This window comes from Notothenia rossii (genome assembly GCF_949606895.1).
Source record: "Notothenia rossii genome assembly, chromosome: 8".
Taxonomy (NCBI): Eukaryota; Metazoa; Chordata; class Actinopteri; order Perciformes; family Nototheniidae; genus Notothenia; species Notothenia rossii.
Genome location: NC_136906.1, coordinates 66,893,721 through 66,914,807, shown reverse-complemented (window position 1 = coordinate 66,914,807; position 21,087 = coordinate 66,893,721). Strand labels below are relative to the sequence as shown.

The following is a 21,087-nucleotide window of genomic DNA, read 5'->3' as shown; positions in this document are numbered from 1 at the left end:
TGAACTAAGTATTTGTGTTAGGGTACTTTACAGAATGGCATCAAAACCAGACAGCAGCAGTGTGTTGGGCTAGTTAAATGTGTATATGCAAGTGTTAATTTTATGTCCAAGTGAGTGGCTGCGGCCTAATTCAGTTACAAGTTAATTCTGAAGATTACAAAAAATAATCAACCACTACATCCTACTTGACTAATATGTCCAGAAAAAAATAAACAAGTTAAGATTGTTGTGTGGATAAAACATTCAACTACATTACTTCACTCACACTTGGTGGCAATTTCCATATTTAAGTAGTACATTCAATCAAATTTGATCTGATTTGTTTTGCTTGTCCTGATTCGGACTCATCCAGTCTCCCCATTGTATCCTAAATTTACATTTTCAATCTAAAATGAAGTGGCAAGATAGCAGACAGATGCTTCTTTATACAATAGCCAAGGTTTCTTTATGTACATAGCCTTCTGTATACTGTATGTGTGTTTGTGCTTTTCCAGGAAGTGTTTGTTTGAACAGATGATTGATTCATATCAGAGATTGTAAATGAATCACAAAGAGAAATCACATTTTTTTTTTTACTTTGCTTTATCACCAAGCCATCACTCAGAGAAAGTGTAATGAGATCAGCTTCCAAACAACTCTCTTAGCAGTCGGACCTCTTCTCCGCCCTCTGGGTGACATGATAAGCGCAGACCTCATTAGTCTTTTTAATTGGTCCAAAACAGTTGTAGTTACTGTAGCCAGTCTGTGGTCTGGCCACATGCCAGGCTAAAGTAAACCGACCCAATGGAAACACTGCACAGGCCGACCAACAGATCACAGATTGCAACATTGAGCTTGACAAACACACAGCTTCATTTATAATTTAAAAGGGACAGTTCACCCCAAAATCCATAAGAATTGTTTATACACTTTTCTGTTGTGCTTTCTATAAATCTAGATTGTTTTGGTGTGAGTTGCTGAGCTAGCTTGAGTTACAGCTCAGTCGATGTGGACGCCATTACTGTTTACATCGCACGTTGTCACAAGAACAAGCCAAATAATACAAATGTGAGCCTGCAAAATATTTTTCATGGACCAGCTTTGTTTGATCTTTTTTAATCACACAAGTTATCCATATCTAAACACATCTACTCCCTTCCCTTGACAGCTTGTTGGCCTTCTCTTTTGCCCACAAAACTTTGACCTGACTAAAGTGCCAAATCATTAAAAATCAGTTTTTCATCAGCTATTCAAAAGAAATGATTCTTCCCAAGATGAGAGCAAAACAGAACAACTTCTGAGTATGACCTTTAGCCATTCGAGGCCTTTGTTTTCTCTAAGTTCAATGTTAAAGATGAATGGTATATTGTATTATATTTATTAGCTTATATTGCTAATACGTGTGTGTGTGTGTGTGTGTGTGTGTGTGTGTGTGTGTGTGTGTGTGTGTGTGTGTGTGTGTGTGTGTGTGTGTGTGTGTCTACCCTGGCGTCTATAGCTTGTGGGGAATCCATCAAAGCTTATCAATTTAAGTAAACATGACAGAGTGGACAAAATGTCTTGTGCACCGCCAGACCTGCTATCTAACCCCAAGCCATATCTGTGATGATGGACTGATGTGGCGCTAGCTTGGACTCACCAGAGTCTGAGTGTGAGAGTGGGAGCGTATGTATGGGCGCACACACACACACACACACACACACACACACACACACACACACACACACACACACACACACACACACACACACACACACACACACACACGAACACATACATCAAAAGGTGTACACGTGTAAACACTCAGTAAGCACACACTCGAGTTACCTTTAACATGGCCCTATATCTCTCACAGGAGTACTACCTATACAGTATATGAAAAGTTGACCTATCGCACAATCATAAATGAGCAGGCACAGTCATAATTCATATAGGAATTTATAGCTGTTATTTATTGGCTGATTTTTGGTGGGGCTCATAGTTTCTCCTATGAGTTGAGCAGAAAAGAGATGCTTACTGTATAGGACAAGCCTCTTTTTATGGTGGATGAGATCAGAGGAGAGTTAAGGAGGGCTGAGGGAGATTTATTAGTAATGCTAGCTAATAGTTCATGATCTGTATATTATCATGGCTCGCCTCCGTTTTAGGATATAATTCTTTGTTAAGCATGAACCGTGCTTTTTCAAATAAAGTTATAAAAATCGGAAAATGAACAAACTTGTTTGGAGCTTTTTTGACTGCTTTGAGGTTTTTTGCATAATGTGTGTTTCTCCACTTGTTACAACACCACTGATAAGCAGGGTAAACACCCATGCACTGTTTGCTCCCCTACCATGGTCATGTGATCAAAAACAATGATGAGAGGGTGAGTGTTTGTCTGTATGTATTTGAGTGAGTATGATATAGTGCTTAATGTCCATCTCTCCGTTTTCCGACACCGTCTGCTCCTTCCTTGAGGTGCGCCCCTGCACTGTCTGGACATTTGGCTTTAAGAACGAAAAATCCCCAACATTGATAACCTTTTCCCCCTCCATTCAGTTCCTGGGTCAAAGGTCATGGCTGCAGTGCCTCAGCTGATTTGGCAGATTGACAGTGTGTGTAGTGGCACTGGATGGTATACAGTATGGAGCTGTTTCAAGCAACGTCTCCATCACTTTCCATCCCCTCTCCATCTTCAACAACTGACAATGGGAGTGTGTGTGTGTGTGTGTGTGTGTGTGTGTGTGTGTGTGTGTGTGTGTGTGTGTGTGTGTGTGTGTGCGTGCATGCGTGCGTGCGTGCGTGCGTGTGTGTGTGTGTGTGTGGGGGGGGGGTCATTAACCCCATGGTAACCTATAAGGTGGTCTTTCACTCACTCTGGACCCTTTTAGACCACCAAAGGAGTGATAAATGTTTCTCCATCTCATCTCAACTGGGTCATATAAAAGTTTTCTAGATTTCTGAGTTCTTAGTCACTGCTGCCTAGCACCAGTCACTTACAGTGACTGTTATCTTTATGATAAGAAGCTACAATCAGGGCCAGTTAAATAAGTTTAGCACAAAGAATGCTAACAGGCGGAAGCAGTTAGCCTGGCTCTGTTGAACAGACAAAATATATACATATATTTCCTGTCTTTCCTTTTAAAAACGCAAAATTAAAGTGTGAAAACGACAATTGTAGCATGGGCTATATGCTACACTTCAGTTACGCTAGTTGTTTGACCAAGCTAACATTAGCTTTTCAGTTTACTCACTAAGCTAGTCACATCCGTCACAGTTGTTAGCTGTCGAGGTTCTTAAGTGGGACTCTCAATCCTGATGGTAAAAACAACTGTCTTTCAAATAATTAGGTCCTAATTGGTTTATTGTACAACAATCTCTCAGTATGTTTACTTGTAAACATGAACAAACAGATAAAATACTGTCTGATGGAAATCTTTTTCAAATCTAGCTAGATCACAGGTTGGGTTCATTATATTGAATTACGACTCCTAATACCTATAGATTATCCTTTGTGTGACATATCCTTTTTCAGTGTTTAGGTTTTGCCGCTTCCTGCTGCCACAGTGTACTTGAAGTTATCAGTAGTTGTAGTCTAAGCTAGAAGTGTATGACGTCCGAGTAAAATTATTTGAAATATCTCCAAGGTCTGTGCTGGGTCAGACCTTTGTCACTACAACAGTTTAGAAAGATATGCAAGATGATATCTACGTTTGTGCTGACTTGGCAAAACAAGGCAAAAAATGACAATGATTTTAGGTGCTGCTAGTGACAGTCTGAATACACAATTGAAATGTGATAATAAAAATGTAATGGTACAAAAGTTGGCACAAACAATAACACAGGAATTCTGGGTGGTACAGCCAAAGATACACTATCTGAAAATCTTTTCTTTTGTTCCTTGTTCTGCTCATCCTCTAAATTCCTGTGTGTTTGTTAGAAATAATAACAAAATAAACAATCTCTGTAAAGCTCATGCTAGAAGATTGTGGGCCGGGAAGGGACAGTACTGTAAAAAAATTATAATATAGTCTGAAATGATACCATCTGCATGCTGTTCAGATCTTATACGACAGAGAGACCCTGACGCTATAAGTTTGATGGACTAAGGCTGTTACCCTGTCTCAGTATCACATCTTGAAAACATCAAACAGTAAAGAGTAAACCCTTTACTAAATTTCATCCTTGGCTTTTTTTAGTGCTTAAAACTCTGAAACTACTATACTTTGTAAAGTTGTATACTTTGGAAGCATTATCTGTGCTTCCAGGAAGACAAAGCAGAACATCAAGGACGATTTTGCGCTATAAAACTTTTAGAACGTATTAGAAATAAGGAAAGGGAACCAAGAGCATGAGATAGGGGAACAGCAACATTTAAGATGTGGTCATGGCTGTCCTACTGCTAAGTCACATGAAGGTTTTGATGGTTTGAAAGGGGACGATGATACCCAGAGCCCCGGGGCCCTTGCCAACACAAACCCTGCTTTCAACCAAACAGTCCCCCACAATCCTTTGCTCCAAGCAGGGCAGGGGAGAGGAGGGGGTCAGTGAGAGTCTGAGCAGGACGGAGGAGGGACACACCGGCGCCATGGCGATCCCTAAGACAACTTATCTCCTCTCTCACAATGATAGCGACTGTCAAAATCACTGCCAAGATACATAGCCAGCCAGGAACTGGTTAACTCTGCCTCGTCCAATCAGAGCTGGGTTCTCAGTCTTCCCCCACCTCAGCCAGCTCTATGGGACTAAAGCTCCACAAACACACTATCTCAGGCTAATTTATCTCTAACAGGTTCAGTTTAATTAAGATTTATTGGAAGAAGTGACAGGAAATCATCACTACATCACATTTACATCTAAAACCATTTGCATTAATTTAACACATTTTGGTGGTGCAATATTTACCTTGTATTTCTGTGTAAGGCTAAATTAAGAAATCAATCTGGAATCTTCTTTTTAACTTGCAAGATACATTTACTTAAAAAGTGACTAATTTAGCTTAAGTTACTAAGCTCTTATATTAGACACTGTTTGGTTATGTTATCAATTTCATGTACAATGTATAAGATCTATCTATAATCTACCTAATAAAAATAAAGTGATGCAGACATCTGTTTCTAGCGGGCTACTATTTGTTGTGAATTGTCGCCACCATGTGGTATTCATCATTATAGATAGCTCAGGTCAGGCAAGGTCAAGTGGACTATCTCATCTTCCAAGAAGTCACGTGCTGATTCTAAAGCTATCTGAAAGTAAACAACAAAAAAAACAATACATTTAACAAATATATTTAACATTTTTAAATGTTCGGATGCATTACAAAAACCAGAGAGTATAAACGAATATCTTGTTTTAAATGTAAAAAAACCTCAACAATGTGATACTAATACACCTAAGCGTGCATTTACATTGCATCAGTAAAGCATTATACTAAATATGACCCCAGTAGTTTAAAACTTGAGACAATGATCATATTCCAAATTTTAACCAAAATGTATGTCTCTGGTGCTTTAGGTATCTTAGTTGACTACCTAAATAACCATTTAAATAAAACATTACCCCGACCTTCCCCCCCACAGACCCCTTTATACATCCAGAATTCCTATTATGTGACTATCAAAAATACATAAATCACCATAAAATCTCACTGATTTAAATAAAATGTTAAAGTAAGATACTTTTGATGTTGTTAAAGGACCAATAACTAAAGCAGAGGGTCCTTTTTTTTTTACAATGACACATTTCCATGTAATAGTCACCTCAATATCATACACAATCAACAAACATATGTGTAAAATGTTGACATTTTTATGTTTTATACTACTAAAACAGCCTGGGCTCAAATTGACCCCAAGGAACACCGATGCGTACAAAGTGCGTACAGGACATTTTAAAAAACATCTTCATGTTCATTTGATGTTTACCCATTAGTCCTCACTAAATTAGGAAAAGTCACGAAATACTAAGCAAAAAAAAAATGTGAACCATTTTTTTAGATACATAAAACATTGAATGGGGTCAAATTGATCCCAAGGATAACAGGAGGCTTAAGTGATTGATTGTACTGTATGGGTAAATTCATGATCGGTGCTATTGATATAATAATTTACTTGACTTCAGTAATACAGCTGATAGTGCCTCAGGAGTCCATGCAAATCGGTTAAACTGAGGTATATTTAACTGTAGGAACTGTTATTTGGTCAGATAAGCTTCATGTGCTCCGCAAACTTTCTTGAGAGGTAAACGGAATTTAGTCCGAGAAAAAAAGAGTAGTTCCCTGACCGGGAATCGAACCCGGGCCGCGGCGGTGAGAGCGCCGAATCCTAACCACTAGACCACCAGGGACCGTTGTGAGATGAAAATATATTTATATTTTTAAAGCTTTTTCCGTTTAATACGTTTCCGATATTGTTTGTGGAAGCTTATATAGACCTTGTATATCGACCAACACTCTTCAACACATCTCACCTACGCTAATTTAAGACCTAAACCTATTACCTGGAATTTAGCTAGACCTAGCTAAAGTCAAGCTTGTGTTGAGCTAATGTTTATACAGCGCACATGACACCAGAGGGCGTAGTTAAGGAAGGCTTCATTCGGAATTGATTCAGCTGGTGGAGGATGCACGCAAGGTAACGTTATGTGGGCATTTTGGCTACCTGTTTTTCTGTCTAATTTAACGTTTACATGCGTTGTTGTACATACATGTTGAGCTTCAGCGTAAGGCCAGGTTGCATGGATAGGAATACCATATTTTAAGAGGAAGCGTTAGCGTCTGGACCGAATAAAAATATCAATATTACCATCTCCAGCAGGTTGCTATTTTCTGTAAACAACGTAGCTAGCTCGCCAGTTAGCATCAGCTGTTAAATCAGCTGGAAAGGTGAACCTTGTTCACAGTGATTGTTTGCTTAAACCTGACGGTCGCACATATTGCTTTCACATTAGCACAACAGGATGTCTGTCGTTTGCCGCTGCACCTTAAGAAGAGGCTGAAATCTGGTCAACAGGAATTGCCATTGAGCGAGCTGCTACAAACTGAAGAATGTAGCTAGGTGGGGGTAACCGTTGCTTCAAATTAGCCTTTCCTCTATAGCCATTTACCTGTTATATATCTATTTGAGGCTGTACATAGGTGAACGATTAATGCTTTTCTTGTTGTTCACGGTGTGCGCCATGCGTGTTAACGATTGTTTGGTTTCTCGCTTACAGCTAGCTTGTTTTTTTTATGCTGCATGTTTACATCTACTGGATTCCATAAGCATAATTACATAATAAAACTCATGTTTACTGAGGCAGTGTTAACAAGTAGCAGATGTGTCTTCCCTCTGCAGCACAGTGATGCATTTTCCATTCCGTCTGTTGGTCAGCCATTGTCAGCTGAGTGGCCTGACATGCTTGTAGGATGCTTTCATCGCCCTCTACTTAGGCTGATGAGGATTCAGTATCATTTATATGGTTTTTGCCTTGTAGTGAGTGTTGTCGAGTGAGAAGAATCCCTGTAAATCTCATTGTTTAAATTCTCTGCAGGACAAGAAAGAAGAGGTGATCTTCCAAAGTATGCTGTGGATGTTTGTATGGATGCCCTGACTCCATGCTGATTTAACACCCTGGACTGATGGAGAAGAGAGACAGGAAGCCGGGATATTTTGCCAGGTAAGGCCCCTTAGTGACTGTGTATGTTTGTTTTTATTTGATGTCATTTATTTGCATTCAAATTATGTATTTTCCATGCAGCTAAACACAATTTTGCATGTTTCCTGTGATTTATTTTTAATGTATGTTTTATGAAGTACATTTTGTTTAAGAATAACACATTTACCCAAGTGCTTTACAATGTATTCAAAGTCTATCATTCTAACCTCGATTAGAATCAGAGAACAACTACTAAAAAAATACAGATAACAAAAAACATAAAAGAAAATATATGTGCAGAATTAGAACTGTAGATGCATTAAATTGAATCTGCTGCAAATAAATCCTGTCATTTGTTATTCTCTATTAACATTACAGACCAATTACAGTGTCAGGTTTCTTTCTAAATGCTCTCCAGTTAACAGACGTCCCATTAGCTCAAAAGTTAATAAATGATCAAATGTTTCCTTGCTGAAAAGGACAATGATATATCTGCTGTTGTGATATTTTTATTTTTATTTGACTCAGCCCAGGTATCACATGCTGCAGTTTAAAGTCCAAAATGTCAGTATGACCTAGTCCCACTCGGTGACAGTGCGGCTCTCCCATTGTGCCGCACGGCCATGCGTACCTTGACAAACTGCTGTAAAGGTGCATTAACCAATACATTAGTCTAACCTTTTCTTAATGAAGTGTCGGCACAGTTAAGTCACCTGTCTGTGAGCGGCACCCAATCCGAGTCATGCGTCAGAGTTTTGTTGACCCGCAGGGTTGATGTCGGCTGTAAAATTGAATTTTGGTAGCATTGTGAAACATGATAGCAGCAAATGTGTGGAAAGAGGATAGTCACGGCTACGGTGCATGGATTGACAATACATTGGGGGGTTAGGGTTAAAGATCAGAGATTTTTTTTTTTTTTAGGTCAACACAGATTAGACGTCACTATTTAGAGAATGAATGACACAGTGGATAAAAGAGATAAAGTGGTGTACTATTGTGTCTAAAGAACGTTAAACCACACTGCAATCTGCTAAATGTCTGCAAAAACATTGCGTTATAGAATGAGAAACATAAACATGATTTGTCTCGGTTTATGAATTCAAATATGTGAACATTGATTATATGTAAATAACGGCTCCGATGGTGAACAGTCAATATATAAAGTGTATCAAAAACTGAATATATTAGTTGATTTATCGATAAGCAGAAGTCATCCAGTCAATGTTGGCTTGTGATAAATGATCTACGATAGAATGAAGCCTAATGGCCTTTTTCTCTATCTTATTATGTCTCAGGTTACTTGTTCAAGCTATGCTGACAGCCTTGTACAAACTTGCAATTTGTCTTGTGTTTTATTAATGAGATTGTCTTAAGTTCAAACTATTATTTTGAAGGCATCAGATATCACTTGCTCTCTAATAACGAGGTAAGCAGTGCAATAGATCCTAATGGGATTGCAGGCTTTAACCTGAGTTAGAGGAGGGGTTCTCCGGCAGAGGCTGTGGCCGTTTCTCAACCTCGAGGAATTTCAAGGATGCTACGTCATCAAGTGGCGCAGCAGGACCTTTCCAATATCCAGTATACTTGGAATTCCGCCGACGCCGCGTCCTTGGTTTGGGGGAAATTTCGAGGCTGCACATGGGTAGACTTCGCGTCCTTAAAATCCCCACAATGCTTTGCGCACGGACCAATTTCCCCAAATCTGTGGCAGAAAATGTAAGGCGGGGCCTCTCATATGACGCACACCTGCATACTTGCTAGCTTGTTCCACTCTTCGTTTTCCGAATGCCAGAAAGGATTCTTCCCTAGCTTCTGAAGCAAGTGACTCGGAAGACATGTGCTACCAAGCAAGCGTACTCGCGATTGAGAAACACCCAGTGTGTATATCTGTGGCTGCAAAAAAACAGTTGAAATGTGCTGGATGGAAACCTCAGATATGTACAATCCTCCTCAGCTTTACAGACAAATATATGTTTTGCCTGCGTGTACAGAATGTGAACATTTCAGGAAGTAAAATCGGCCTTATTTCTCAACACGACTCCTCCTATAACATGTAGCTCGGCTGCTTTTTGCACTATATGCAGCCTCACTTCCTGACCGATGGAGGAAGGGTCAATGTTGAGCTTACACATGCCATAACAAGTATTGTTTACCCATTATAGATTTTTTCATGTTATATTGTTTTAGGACAGTGAAATGGTATTCATGCCGTTGGAACTGCACAAAAGAAAAACAACTCTTTAATGTTAAAGTTGGAATAATTATACCAACCTGATCTAATTTAGGTATAAAATGAACCCCTTTTTAAAATTACACACAACAAAATGTTTAAAATAGGATCAGTCCTTCAACACATCTTTAAATTTGCTTATTGCAGGCTGTGCAAACACACACTTGAGATTGAAGCTCATTGCAACTCTGAACGAGCTCCACAGCATCCATAAAGACTAGAGAGACACTCACATGAATTAGCGGTTGTCGTGGTGATTTCACTCCTCACAGCTTAATGGCTGTAGAGAAAAATAACAACGCTTTGAAGAAGCCTCTTTACCACTAGGAAATTAGGGGTTAAATGTGTGTGGCTGTACAGAAAAATCCTGAAGCAAAACGTATTTCCATACCATTGTTTTCGAGCAAAACAAGTTAAACAACATAATGACCAAGCAAATCCGGAATTTCTTAAAAAATAAATAATATTTGTTGTAATAGCGGAGGCCAAATGTATTGGGTCTTTTTAAATCCATGCTAGCAACAACTACTCTCCCTGGGATGTATATTCAAATAAAATAACATTTCAACATCTACCTTTCATTCAATAATAATATCACGTGAAAACTACACGTGTACCAAACATAAAAACAATAATTAGACTTTAAATTGATTGAAAGGTAACCAAAACAACAACACTAGTCTCAGATCTCAGATATTTACTAAAGGGGTGTGAGTATTTATGGAATTAGTTATTTATGTTTTTTTTTTATTTTTACTCGCAATACTGTGCTTTCTCTGCCATTATGTCAATACACTGGTTAAACATTTAAGATTAGAGGGGAGAGAGGAAAGTGGAACGCTCAATATGAAGGCTCAATGCTCTGTGAATCCCCCAGAGTGAAACAGATGGTGCTGTTCAGACACATTTTTGAGTTCACCACCAGATGTTCGCTGCATCACAGACCCGAGGCTCTGGGAGAGGCCTGAACTCCGTCAGCGGCCTTATCGACCCACTCCTGCCTTCCCATTAGGGCACTTGAACATTTGAAACGCTTCTCTTTGCATTTTCCTTTTATTCCTCCCCTTGCCAAGGGTTTTGCAAGGCAACACTGCCCCCTTCACCAAAAGCTTCGGATAAATCAATTTATCTTTTCTTAACATACTCATAGGCACACTTAAGAATTCAGCTGGGCTCATTCTGTAGATCGTGCACTATCGCTAAGTGCTCCACCAACTCATGGTTCCACTGCGATGGTTTACCCCTTATTGAACCTCAGCGGGGGCTGGAGATGGCATTACATCACTGCATCACCAATCAATCATTGAACGGGGGGGGGGGGGGGAAGGACAGTCTGAGAGGATAATACTGCTGCTGACACAGAAAAGTTGAAAGGGAAAAGTTAAAGCTCAATCCAATAACTTTGAGCACAAAAGCAGCACCTGGAAAGAAGGTCTGAATTTGCATAATGGAAAGTTTTGATGACATTGGACCACAAGGAGGGCATTCAAAGAGGGCAGACATCCGCCAAGGCCATTCCCTTTCTCGCAATGCTAACAAAAATCCTAAATAATAAAAAATACTAATAATAGGGTTATTCTATTTCCCCTTACACCAAGTTTCATAAACATTTGAATGGTAATTTTTCCATTGTTTTCCTCTCCAGTTTAACTCCTATGTAGTCTAGACTATACTGTATATGTTCATATATACCGTATATTGATCGCAACATTATCCGAGTTGTTATTGAATAAGTTATACCAAATCTGATTCAAAAGCCATTTTAGCCCCTGTTTTTTTTTCTTATCCTACTTACAATAAATAATGCTTTTTGTCTTGTATCCACATCAGGCTGAAGAGGCGGAGACAGCTTAAGCAGAGCCAATCAGAGAAGAGCGTGACTGATCAGAATCCCGCCATCATTTCCTGTCCAGACATCCCAAATGAGGGCGACCCCCACAAAACGACGGACCTGCAGAGAATAACATCGAAGCCACCGGCCTGCCCGGGTAAGACCTGCTACGAAATCCCAAAACACCTGGAAAACTGGGGCAGCTTTGCGTGGGGGTGCTCGGGTATCTTCTGTACACGGTTGATGCAACATGAAGCAGAAAGAAGACTTGTGTTGCCCTTTTCAGTATAATAAGACAGATTTGCTCTTTGTCGTTTAGTTCTTGCCGTGTAAAACAAAGGAATTCTCATCTACAGAAGTTTTGTTTTTAGGAGAACTTTAATGGGTAATGCTTACACCCAGCAGCAAGGTGAAACCAAATATCCGTACTGCTACAGAAGGATTCAAGGTTTTTGTCTTAGCTCACTTGTTTTTGTTGCCCGCTGTAAATTCCAATGTTTATACACAAGCAATATCTCAACTCGTGGTACTAGCCTACTGTTGGTGTGAGTTGTATTCCCCTGTTCTGTTTAGTGGTATGCAACATAAAGGCCATCTCTGTTAGGAACAACCTCAGCAGTTTTAAACAGTAAGTTGCATAACTTTTTATCCTGCACTCTTTTACAGTTGATGATGACATTTAGGGCTCAGTACTCACAAAGAGTGTGAGTACTGAGAAGTGGTGCTAGTTTAAATGTAAAGTTGAAATGCTACTATGCCTTTAATTTCTGTTACTTCAAATCTAACTGAGAGCTCTACCATCTTTGCTATTTATATGACTCTTAAATGTAAAAAAATAATCTTTTGAGCTTTCGAAAGAGAAGCATTGCTGTACTAGACCGCTCATATAATTTGATAGTGACTGGATCATATCACTGGTATAGGCTATTGAACTTGAATTACATTACAGCGTTAATCCGCACATGTTGTTTTGCAGATCAGTTCAATTTTCCCTTTTTTGTTAAGGGACAGGGAAAAAATCATTAGCTCTTATATATTATTACCTTTTTTTTTTCTTTTAGGTGAGCTTTTATCCTTTATTTGTCCTGACTCAACTGACATTGCATCCAAAAATAAATGAGGACATTGAGAATTAATATTTGTAATGTATCAATGTCTGTATAAGCTAATTGTCCGAACACAGTATAACTTCACATTTGCCAAACACTGAACCTAATCTAACTTGCATTGTGTCTTGCCTTTCGTCAGTGTGTGCTACATCATGCTATCATGTTGCTGGTTTTGTTTGTACCACAAACTGTTATTGACTCCTTCATGTTGACAGTGATAATGGACTTCAGTCATGTTTGAGCTGGCGAGCCAGCTGTGTAAACTGCTGTATTTGTTTCAATTAGACTGCAGCCCATTCAATAAAATGTTTAGCAAATAACAGACAAATGAAACGGGACGCTTTAAACTAGATGGGCTTTCAGAAAAAAGGCCATAGTCTGAAATGAGTCATAGCAAATTACCAGTGACAGTTTGAATGTAATAAATAAGCGACAGTGTTCATAAAAATGAATGGGGTCTTGATTTTCTTTAAAGTGAAGAGCGGCTGGAGTCTCACTGTCTCGTGCTTAGTCATGCTCTCTGTGTCCATGGTGGAGCAGCAGGGTAATTTAGCATTCAGGGAGTGGTGCGCTAATAGCTTCTGTGTTCTTGGCAAGAAGAAAATGCTGACTGTGGTGCTTGTCTACTACAAGGGTCAAATTGTGTGTGTGCGTGTGTGAGTTGATGATAGCATGTGTGGGCCAGTGTTTTTAGACCTGATAATGATATAGGAAAAACAAGCACTGGTATTGACTTCAAAAGCAGTAAACCACGGGATACTTGAGTCATCTCTAGTGGGTTTTCTTTACCCTCCTTTTACTGTTTATTGTGGTAACTTAAATCTATATGCTAGCAACCGCTGTATAAGATGGACGAAATGAAACCATACATGAATTGCCTGAAGGAATAATTTGATGTTTTCCTCGTATGACATCTGTTTGCATTTGTCGTTAGTCTTTACAATACTGTTTTCATTTCTCTCTTTTAGAAAATGGCTGTAAAAGTACCAATCAGGCAAAGAAGGAAAAGCAGAGGCCACCAGGGACAGTGGAGTTCACTGTGAGTAAAACTGTGAAAGCACATCAAAATAACACACTGACTTATTAACAGAAAGGTTATATTTTTGACGATCTGTATCGTGGTATCTTGCTACAGGTGGGAGCTAATGATTCCCTCAACAGCATCGCACTCAAGTTCAACGTCACCCCAAACAACCTGGTCCAGCTGAACAAGCTCTTCTCCCGCAGTGTGTACCCCGGGCAGGTGAGACCCTCCGCAGTAACATGAACATCTGCCTTATTGTTCCTAAGACTGGCTCACCGTCTGCTGTCCCTCGTCATCATCATTACAGAAGCTGTTCGTCCCCGATCTGAGCCAATCAGAAACAGAGCTGAAGTCCTCGAGTTCCACTGATCCCGCCTTCAGAAATGGCTTATCAGAGAAAGCATCACATGTAAGTATAAGGTGATTCATTATGTTGTGCAGACTAAAATCAGTTGAAATGAGCCATTAAGGGACACATTTCTTATGCTTTCTATTTAAATGATTACTATAAAAATTTCACAAAAAAAAGCCACAAAAAATACTTAACTAGAAGTAATAGTGTGTCTTCCACCAAGTACTTCAGGATTAACACGTTGGTTTATTGGATAACATAGTAAGTTTCTGTTTGTTTTCAAGTCAGAAAATAAATATTTTTTGATTTTAATCAAACAGAAAAGTCATGAACCTTAATTTAAAAGCAGCAGCGTACCTGCCGTTTTTATGAGTTTGCTCAATATATATGGTACATTAAAACTAAACACTGCTTCTCCATGTATAGTTTTGACATGTAGACTAAATATTTTGCAATGGAAGGTCATTTAAATAAATCATCATCTGACAGACAAGTCAAACAGTCTGTTTCTGGACACTTTGAATAGTGATACCATGTGGTATGGCCTGACACCTCTGAATCTGAACCGTAAAGGTCAAAGGTTGATGAAAGCTGAAAACACACATTGATTAAACACAAAAAAAAACAAGCTGTACTGAATTCAAGCACAACATTAAGGTCTGTCCTTTGAACTTCCTTCAGGATGGCATTTCAAACGGCAAGTCAGCAAAGTCCCTCCGGCACGATCTCTCCCCAAACTCAGAGGACGAGAGCCCGGCAACCGTTAAATTCATCAAGATGAGCTGCAAATATTTCACAGATGGCATGGTAAGAAGCCTAGAACATGTGACAGGGGCAGGTAATAATTCAAGAGAATGCTGAAACACTGTTCCTGAGAATATTCTGATGTTTAAAGAAGAATCAGCCGGTACCCCTCTCTCATTCAGATGTGGTTGCAGTGCCCTCATGTGTTATGTCTTCGTTGCAGGGAGTGGTGGGCGGCGTGCTGATTGTGACCCCCAACAACATCATGTTTGACCCCCACAAGTCGGACCCCCTGGTGATCGAGCACGGCTGCGAGGAGTACGGCCTGATCTGCCCCATGCAGGAGGTCGTCTCCGTGGCGCTGTACGATGACGTGTCGCGCATGAACCTCAAAGACGCTCTGCCATCGTAAGCGCTTCAGACCGCCTCGTTTTCTAGCTTCCCTCTTCTCTAAATGTTCTTCTCTATATGTTTTTCTTACAGTCCTCTGCTCAGATTCATGCTCTCTTGTTCCCGTCTTCCAGTTTCTATTCTTCTTTTTACTCTCAGTAATACTACGGTTTGTGTAAACCCTTTTTCCTCTTCTCCATTCAAAACACTTTTCACGTTGGACTCAAAGTCTCATATGTCAATAGTTTTGTAGTTTCTTCATTGAAATGTTGTTTTGTTCCTCATTTATCTCTTTACTTTTGCTTTACTTCTATTGTGCTTTGATCGTTTTACATCACATGTTGTTTTGTTTTGCATCATTCTTGTCATTCATAATTTTCTGTTTGGACTTTTCCTTTTTTGTTTTCCCTTTTTTCATTTCATCCTGGTTTGCGGTGCGGTATGTGTGATGTCCCGTGACCCCACAGAGACCTACCCCAGGATTTGTGTCCTGTGTACAGGCCCGGAGAGTGGGAGCAACTGCCCTCAGAGCGAGATCTGAACCCCTTCAGCCGCTACGAGGCTCTTGATCCCAAGCGACCAATCGTGTTGGATGACATCGAATCAACCCTCTCAGAAACTGGTAACATCATGTCATGAAATATCCACAGTTTTGCTGCTGTAGCGAGTACAAAGTGACCCTCGTCTTTAGAGACAAAAGTTCCTTTAAAACGGTGGTCACTCTGGGTTATAACTTTGAACTTGTATCTATTTTACTCTCCACAACCAGCATTTATTATGGGGTGCTTTACTGGTTTATATGAATGGAATTTAGACTTGAGTATCTAGATTTCCCTTTGACATACATTTGAACACATAAAGTATTTATTGGTTTACTGACCATTGATGATAAATCCTAAGGGACCATTTTCTTAGATGTAAATATTTTCTATTCCTATTTTTTTTTTTTACTGTTTTCTGCCATTGTCGAATTTCATTTGGGGGCATGGGAGAAATGTACTTTACATAAAACATCAACAAGACACTACAAACAATACATCTCAAATAAAAGTGTGCAGATGTATTGAAATTAAAAATGTCTTTCTAAAAATGGCTTAATGTTCAACAAAGACCTGTTTATCATCTTCATACCAGTGAGCACAGAGGGTGATCCAACGGAGAAGTCTCCATCAGACGAAGGCTTCACTGAGTTGGAGCCGACTGTGAACGCGAGCGCTGAAGAGGTGGAGGCGACGTCTTCCAAAACTCCCAGCATCCTCAGAAGGGACCAACAGGAACTAGGACCAAGCTGCTCGGGCCGGGAAGACTTTAAAGACAAGTCGATTGGTGGTAAAACTAAAGTGAAGCTGGACGATGACGAGGATGAAGGCGTCGCTCAGACCAGCTCCATTGAGGAGGGAGAGTCAACACAATCCTCTTTAGAGACTGAAAAACAGGGTGTCTTGCTGGATAATCCTACAAACCAAAAGGAAACCAAATATATACAACCTAAAGGGATAGAAGAGCTGCTAAACAGTGCACATTATGAAATAATCGAAGTACCAGTGGACCAAAACAGTAAACTGAGTCTGAAGGAGGCTTCAGAGGTTTGTGGGTGCTCGAGTCCTAAGAGACAAAGCCCTGTCAGACCAGCAGGGCGCGCTGAGCTCAGCAAGGAGGAGATACGCAAGAAAAGCAACGAGGCAGAAGTGAAGACATGGCTGCTGGAGAGGGTGCATGCTCCAATAGAAGGTAATATATACATGTTTGTATTATTTCATACCATTGGTACCGTCTTTAATTAATCTATTTCTATTTTGTTTTCATTTAAATATATTCTTATTTGTTTTGTGTGTGTTGACATAAAGATATTGTTGTGTATGGTGTGTGTTTATTGAATATCAAACTAAGAAAGCATGAAAAAAAGGGGAAAATATACTCTCCTGATGTGTCCTCCACCTCACTTTGGCACCTCCATGTGGGCTATGATAGGGACTACAATAACATTTGAGTGTAGAATTAAACTCTTTCTCTATTTTTTTTATTTACCCATCCTCTATAGACATGCTCTTCTCATCCAAGGAGAAGAGTAAAATCCCCCCAATGTTCCTGTGCTTCAAAGTGGGAAAGCCAATGAGGAAGTCCTTTGCCACCGCAATGACTTCTAGTCCCGCCCACTCATTTGGGGGCCGGGGTAAACAGCCGGAGTACTGGTTTGCTGTGCCACAAGAAAGGTGAGGCGATAATAGATGAAGGAATGTCTTAAACTACAATGTATTTAAGATAGGAGTGTGTATTTAACCCATCTAATATGTGCTGTGTGTGTTTTAGGGTGGACCATCTGTATGCATTTTTCGTGCAGTGGTCTCCTGATGTGTACGGGAAGGAGGCTCGAGAGCAAGGCTTTATTTTGGTGGAGAAAGATGAGCTGGACATGATCGACAACTTCTTCAGTGACCCTGCTTCTTGCAGTTGGGAGGTAAGCTCAGCCAAAAAGGAAGCAGCACCCTTGTCTTCTATTCACATCACACATTGATTTAATTTAATTGAGTTTAGTTTAGTTTAGTTAGTAAACATATAAACCAATGCATAATGCTTTAACGAAACACCCGGCTGCCTACCAACGCTTATTGTTTAGGTGTCCCTTGATAGGCAGGCAGTCATATCATTAGCTAATGCTATCTAGATCTGATGGAAATGGACATAAAGGCGAGTGAAGTACAATCGGACTCGAGAGAAAGATCAGAGATCAGGATCAGATTCTGCTGACGGAGAACTGCAGCTCTCCCACATCACCTCCACCAAACACACACTTAGCAATATTATCTACCTCTGGAACTAGCTAAACTACTTCGAAATATGTTTATTCTTTACTGTGGGGTGACTCATTACTGGATCACGCACTGCATGAGACCGATACTGTCAGGAGAGTGAGAGTTTCTCCAGTTTTTCACCTGATGAGCCCAGAGTAAAATGCTTTTGTGTGCACGAACTATAGGTGAACAGCAAACACCAGTTTGATGTTGTTGACAGGATGAATATCCTGGAAAAAGTTATAGGGGGGGTGCCAAATCCGCCAGCATATTGCTTGCCTTTTATCTCCTGTGTCACTTTTGCTGTAACGCTGTACATTTTCCTGATGCAACTTTGTCGTTGAATTCCTTTGATATGCTTGTTTCCATCCCAGATAATCACTATTGACGAGGCTAAGCGCAGGCAGAGTTTCAGCAGCTGTGATGCAGAACTATCAGTGGATGCACTTCCCATACTCGGTGAGGCCAGTGACCTGCTGCAGGACACACACATGGAGAAGGTATATAATACTTTTAACCACGTAAAATAAATCCAGATTCTGAAATGACGAAATATGCAAGATACTAATCCGTACGCTTCTTAATCTGATGATGTGTTTGCCCTCCAGCTTGCATGCCGCTTGCCGCCCCGTGTGCAGATCTACCCCTGGAGACTGGCCTACAGCACGGTGAAGCACGGGACCAGCCTGAAGACTCTGTACCGGAGCCTGGCAGACGTGGAGAGTCCGGTTCTGCTCGTCATCAAAGATATGGACAACCAGGTAGATAACTGTGCAAAGGGTCCTACTGTATGTGCGTGAATACGGCCACACTGGCTGAGAATACAGGAGGTAAATAACAGTCAAAGAAAATGGCCTTGTATCATAAGTGGTTGATAAACAGGTGGCAAAAGAAATGTAGAGGTAATGATATTTTAAGATTTTTACATAACAAGGCTTCAATACAGAGCATTTTTGTCCTACTCATGTCAGTCATCATATTTCACAACGTAATCCCCCCCCTAAAAAATCTACTGAATCTGCCTCTTTATCACAGATATTTGGGGCTTTCTCAAGTCATCCGTTCAAAATGAGCGAACATTGCTACGGCACAGGAGAGACGTTCCTCTTCAGCTTCTGTCCTGAAATCAAGGTTTGCCTTACCATTGTTTATAATCTCAATTTAGGTATGAGGTCTCATTATTTTAATAGCGTTAACATAAATTGCTTGCTCTCATTTTCAGGTGTACCGCTGGACGGGCGAGAATTCTTACTTTGTGAAGGGAAATATTGATTCTCTGCAGATGGGAGGAGGAGGGTAAGAAGCAAATCATTAGCTTTTTCACTCTGGGTTTCTTTGGGTTTACCATCAGTTAATTTCCTCTCTCCCCTCTGCAGTGGTCAGATGGGTCTGTGGCTGGATGCTGAGCTGTACCGAGGCACCACCAATAAATGCGCCACTTTCAACAACCAGCCCCTCTCCGCTCAGCGGGACTTCAACATCCACAGTGTGGAGGTCTGGACCTTCGAGTAGTCTCACCTGATCATAGGTAGTCCTACATTCAACCTCTGCTCCAACATCCCCCCCTCCCCCCAAGTCTATTACACGCCACTTGGAGGCTAAAGCTAGCTCCCCCACCACGACACTGAACGTTCTTTGAGAGAAGACTGGCGGAGAACGGCCATCTGTAGCCTGCTTCGACCTTCGGCAGGCAGGTCGGCCAGTTTGCGTTTGGCTCCTCCTTCCTTCTAAGGTGGAAGTGTGTCGTTGCTCTCCGTTCATTGGCTGCCTTAGACATCCGTCAACGCCTCAAGCTTTCCCAGCATGCAAACTGCCTGACCACCATAAGAGAGGAAAGAGAGTAGAGGAAGGATGCTGATGTTACTATTGAGGTAATCCCTAAAATATTTCTAGTGTGAGGAAGAACAAGGTTTCCCATTATGATGAACGTTATTTTTTGCAGGAATAATGATGTAATTAGTTTATTTGGGAATGTACAGGATAAAGTGCTGAAGACATTTTTTTTACGATGTTATGGATTTTAAAAGGAAGTGCAAATTGCCAGAAAGATCATTTTGGATCCTCTACTATTAAATTCATTTAAATGCAGGAAATGTTTACAATGGAAGCGTTGCACTTCCTCTGACGGCTGAGTTTTAGGTGAACTTAATGAGTGTTTCATTGCATTATCCCACAACTACTTAAGTTTTAATTTCCCCAAAAGAAATCCAGGTTTGCAAAGACCAAATATTTTTATTTTGCATTTGTTGTGAGTTTATTTTATAAAATATTTTAGATTTTTTTATTTTTAAATTAATTTTTTTTATTTTTAAATTGTATTCTTATTACATTGAGTGCTCAAATTTTTTTTTTAATGGATGTGGTTTTATAGAAAGTGTTAAATGTTTCTGTTTGTGATTGGACCTAACAAGCACTACAAATGACTGTTTTGTCAGTATTGAATTCGTATCTCACGTCGACTGATTTCTACCTGTTTTATTAATTTTGCGGTCATTGTTTAGAGCCAGTAGAAGTTAAACATGATGTCACTTTGCACTATAGGATTTATCGACAGTCATTGCTCTGTTGTGGCCTCGTGTAATTAAACATTTCGTCAATGTAAAATTGTTACTTAATGCTATTTGATCACCACTACAGGTCAACATTTGCTTTACTTAAAAATGGAAAAAGGGACAGTCTGTTTTTGCACTCTGGTAAGCCGCTAACAAAAAATTCCGATCTACTAACACAGAAAATAAATGTTCATTTATATCCTTTGTGTCATACAGAGGCTTTTAGTGCATGCATTATGCAATACTGCAAATGTTTGACACCACTCAATGATACCTGCCATACTTTTCACTCATGCCAGTTATCGCTTTATGTGAAAATGAGCTTTTTGTTCTTGTGTTTTAACTGTGAATGATCCCTGAGTATTATTTCTCGTGAACCCAAAACTGCTGTGATATTAATATGGATCTATTTATTGTGTTGTTATAGCAAACACATTTAAACCTAAATAAATGTTATATATACACACATA

At 40.0% G+C, this 21,087-nt stretch overlaps 1 protein-coding gene across 3 annotated transcripts; it reads left to right on the top strand.

Moving 5' to 3' along the window:
* Positions 1-6,442: 6,442 nt before the first annotated feature.
* Positions 6,443-21,087, top strand: ncoa7b (nuclear receptor coactivator 7b). Of its 3 annotated transcripts, none has more exons than XM_079641868.1 (17): positions 6,443-6,590; positions 7,489-7,614; positions 11,654-11,811; positions 13,732-13,802; positions 13,899-14,006; positions 14,095-14,196; positions 14,821-14,946; positions 15,107-15,291; positions 15,774-15,895; positions 16,408-17,004; positions 17,315-17,486; positions 17,584-17,731; positions 18,440-18,565; positions 18,674-18,826; positions 19,101-19,196; positions 19,288-19,361; positions 19,442-21,087. In XM_079641868.1, the coding sequence occupies exons 2-17, from the start codon at positions 7,577-7,579 to the stop codon at positions 19,575-19,577; spliced, it is 2,412 nt and encodes an 803-aa protein (XP_079497994.1). In that variant the 5' UTR covers positions 6,443-6,590; positions 7,489-7,576; the 3' UTR covers positions 19,578-21,087. The 3 variants fall into 3 exon arrangements, with proteins under 3 accessions (XP_079497994.1, XP_079497992.1, XP_079497993.1); XM_079641866.1 differs by having other exon boundaries at positions 15,741-15,895; XM_079641867.1 differs by lacking the exon at positions 6,443-6,590 and adding an exon at positions 6,753-7,013 and having other exon boundaries at positions 15,741-15,895.

Bases quoted from the DNA above. Each gene is read 5' to 3' on its own strand.
- ncoa7b (XM_079641866.1), top strand. From the start codon at position 7,577: ATGGAGAAGAGAGACAGGAAGCCGGGATATTTTGCCAG. The intron at 17,487-17,583 runs GTGAGGCGATAA...TGTGTGTTTTAG, and splicing joins TTTGCTGTGCCACAAGAAAG to GGTGGACCATCTGTATGCAT. The intron at 18,827-19,100 runs GTAGATAACTGT...TCTTTATCACAG, and splicing joins TCAAAGATATGGACAACCAG to ATATTTGGGGCTTTCTCAAG.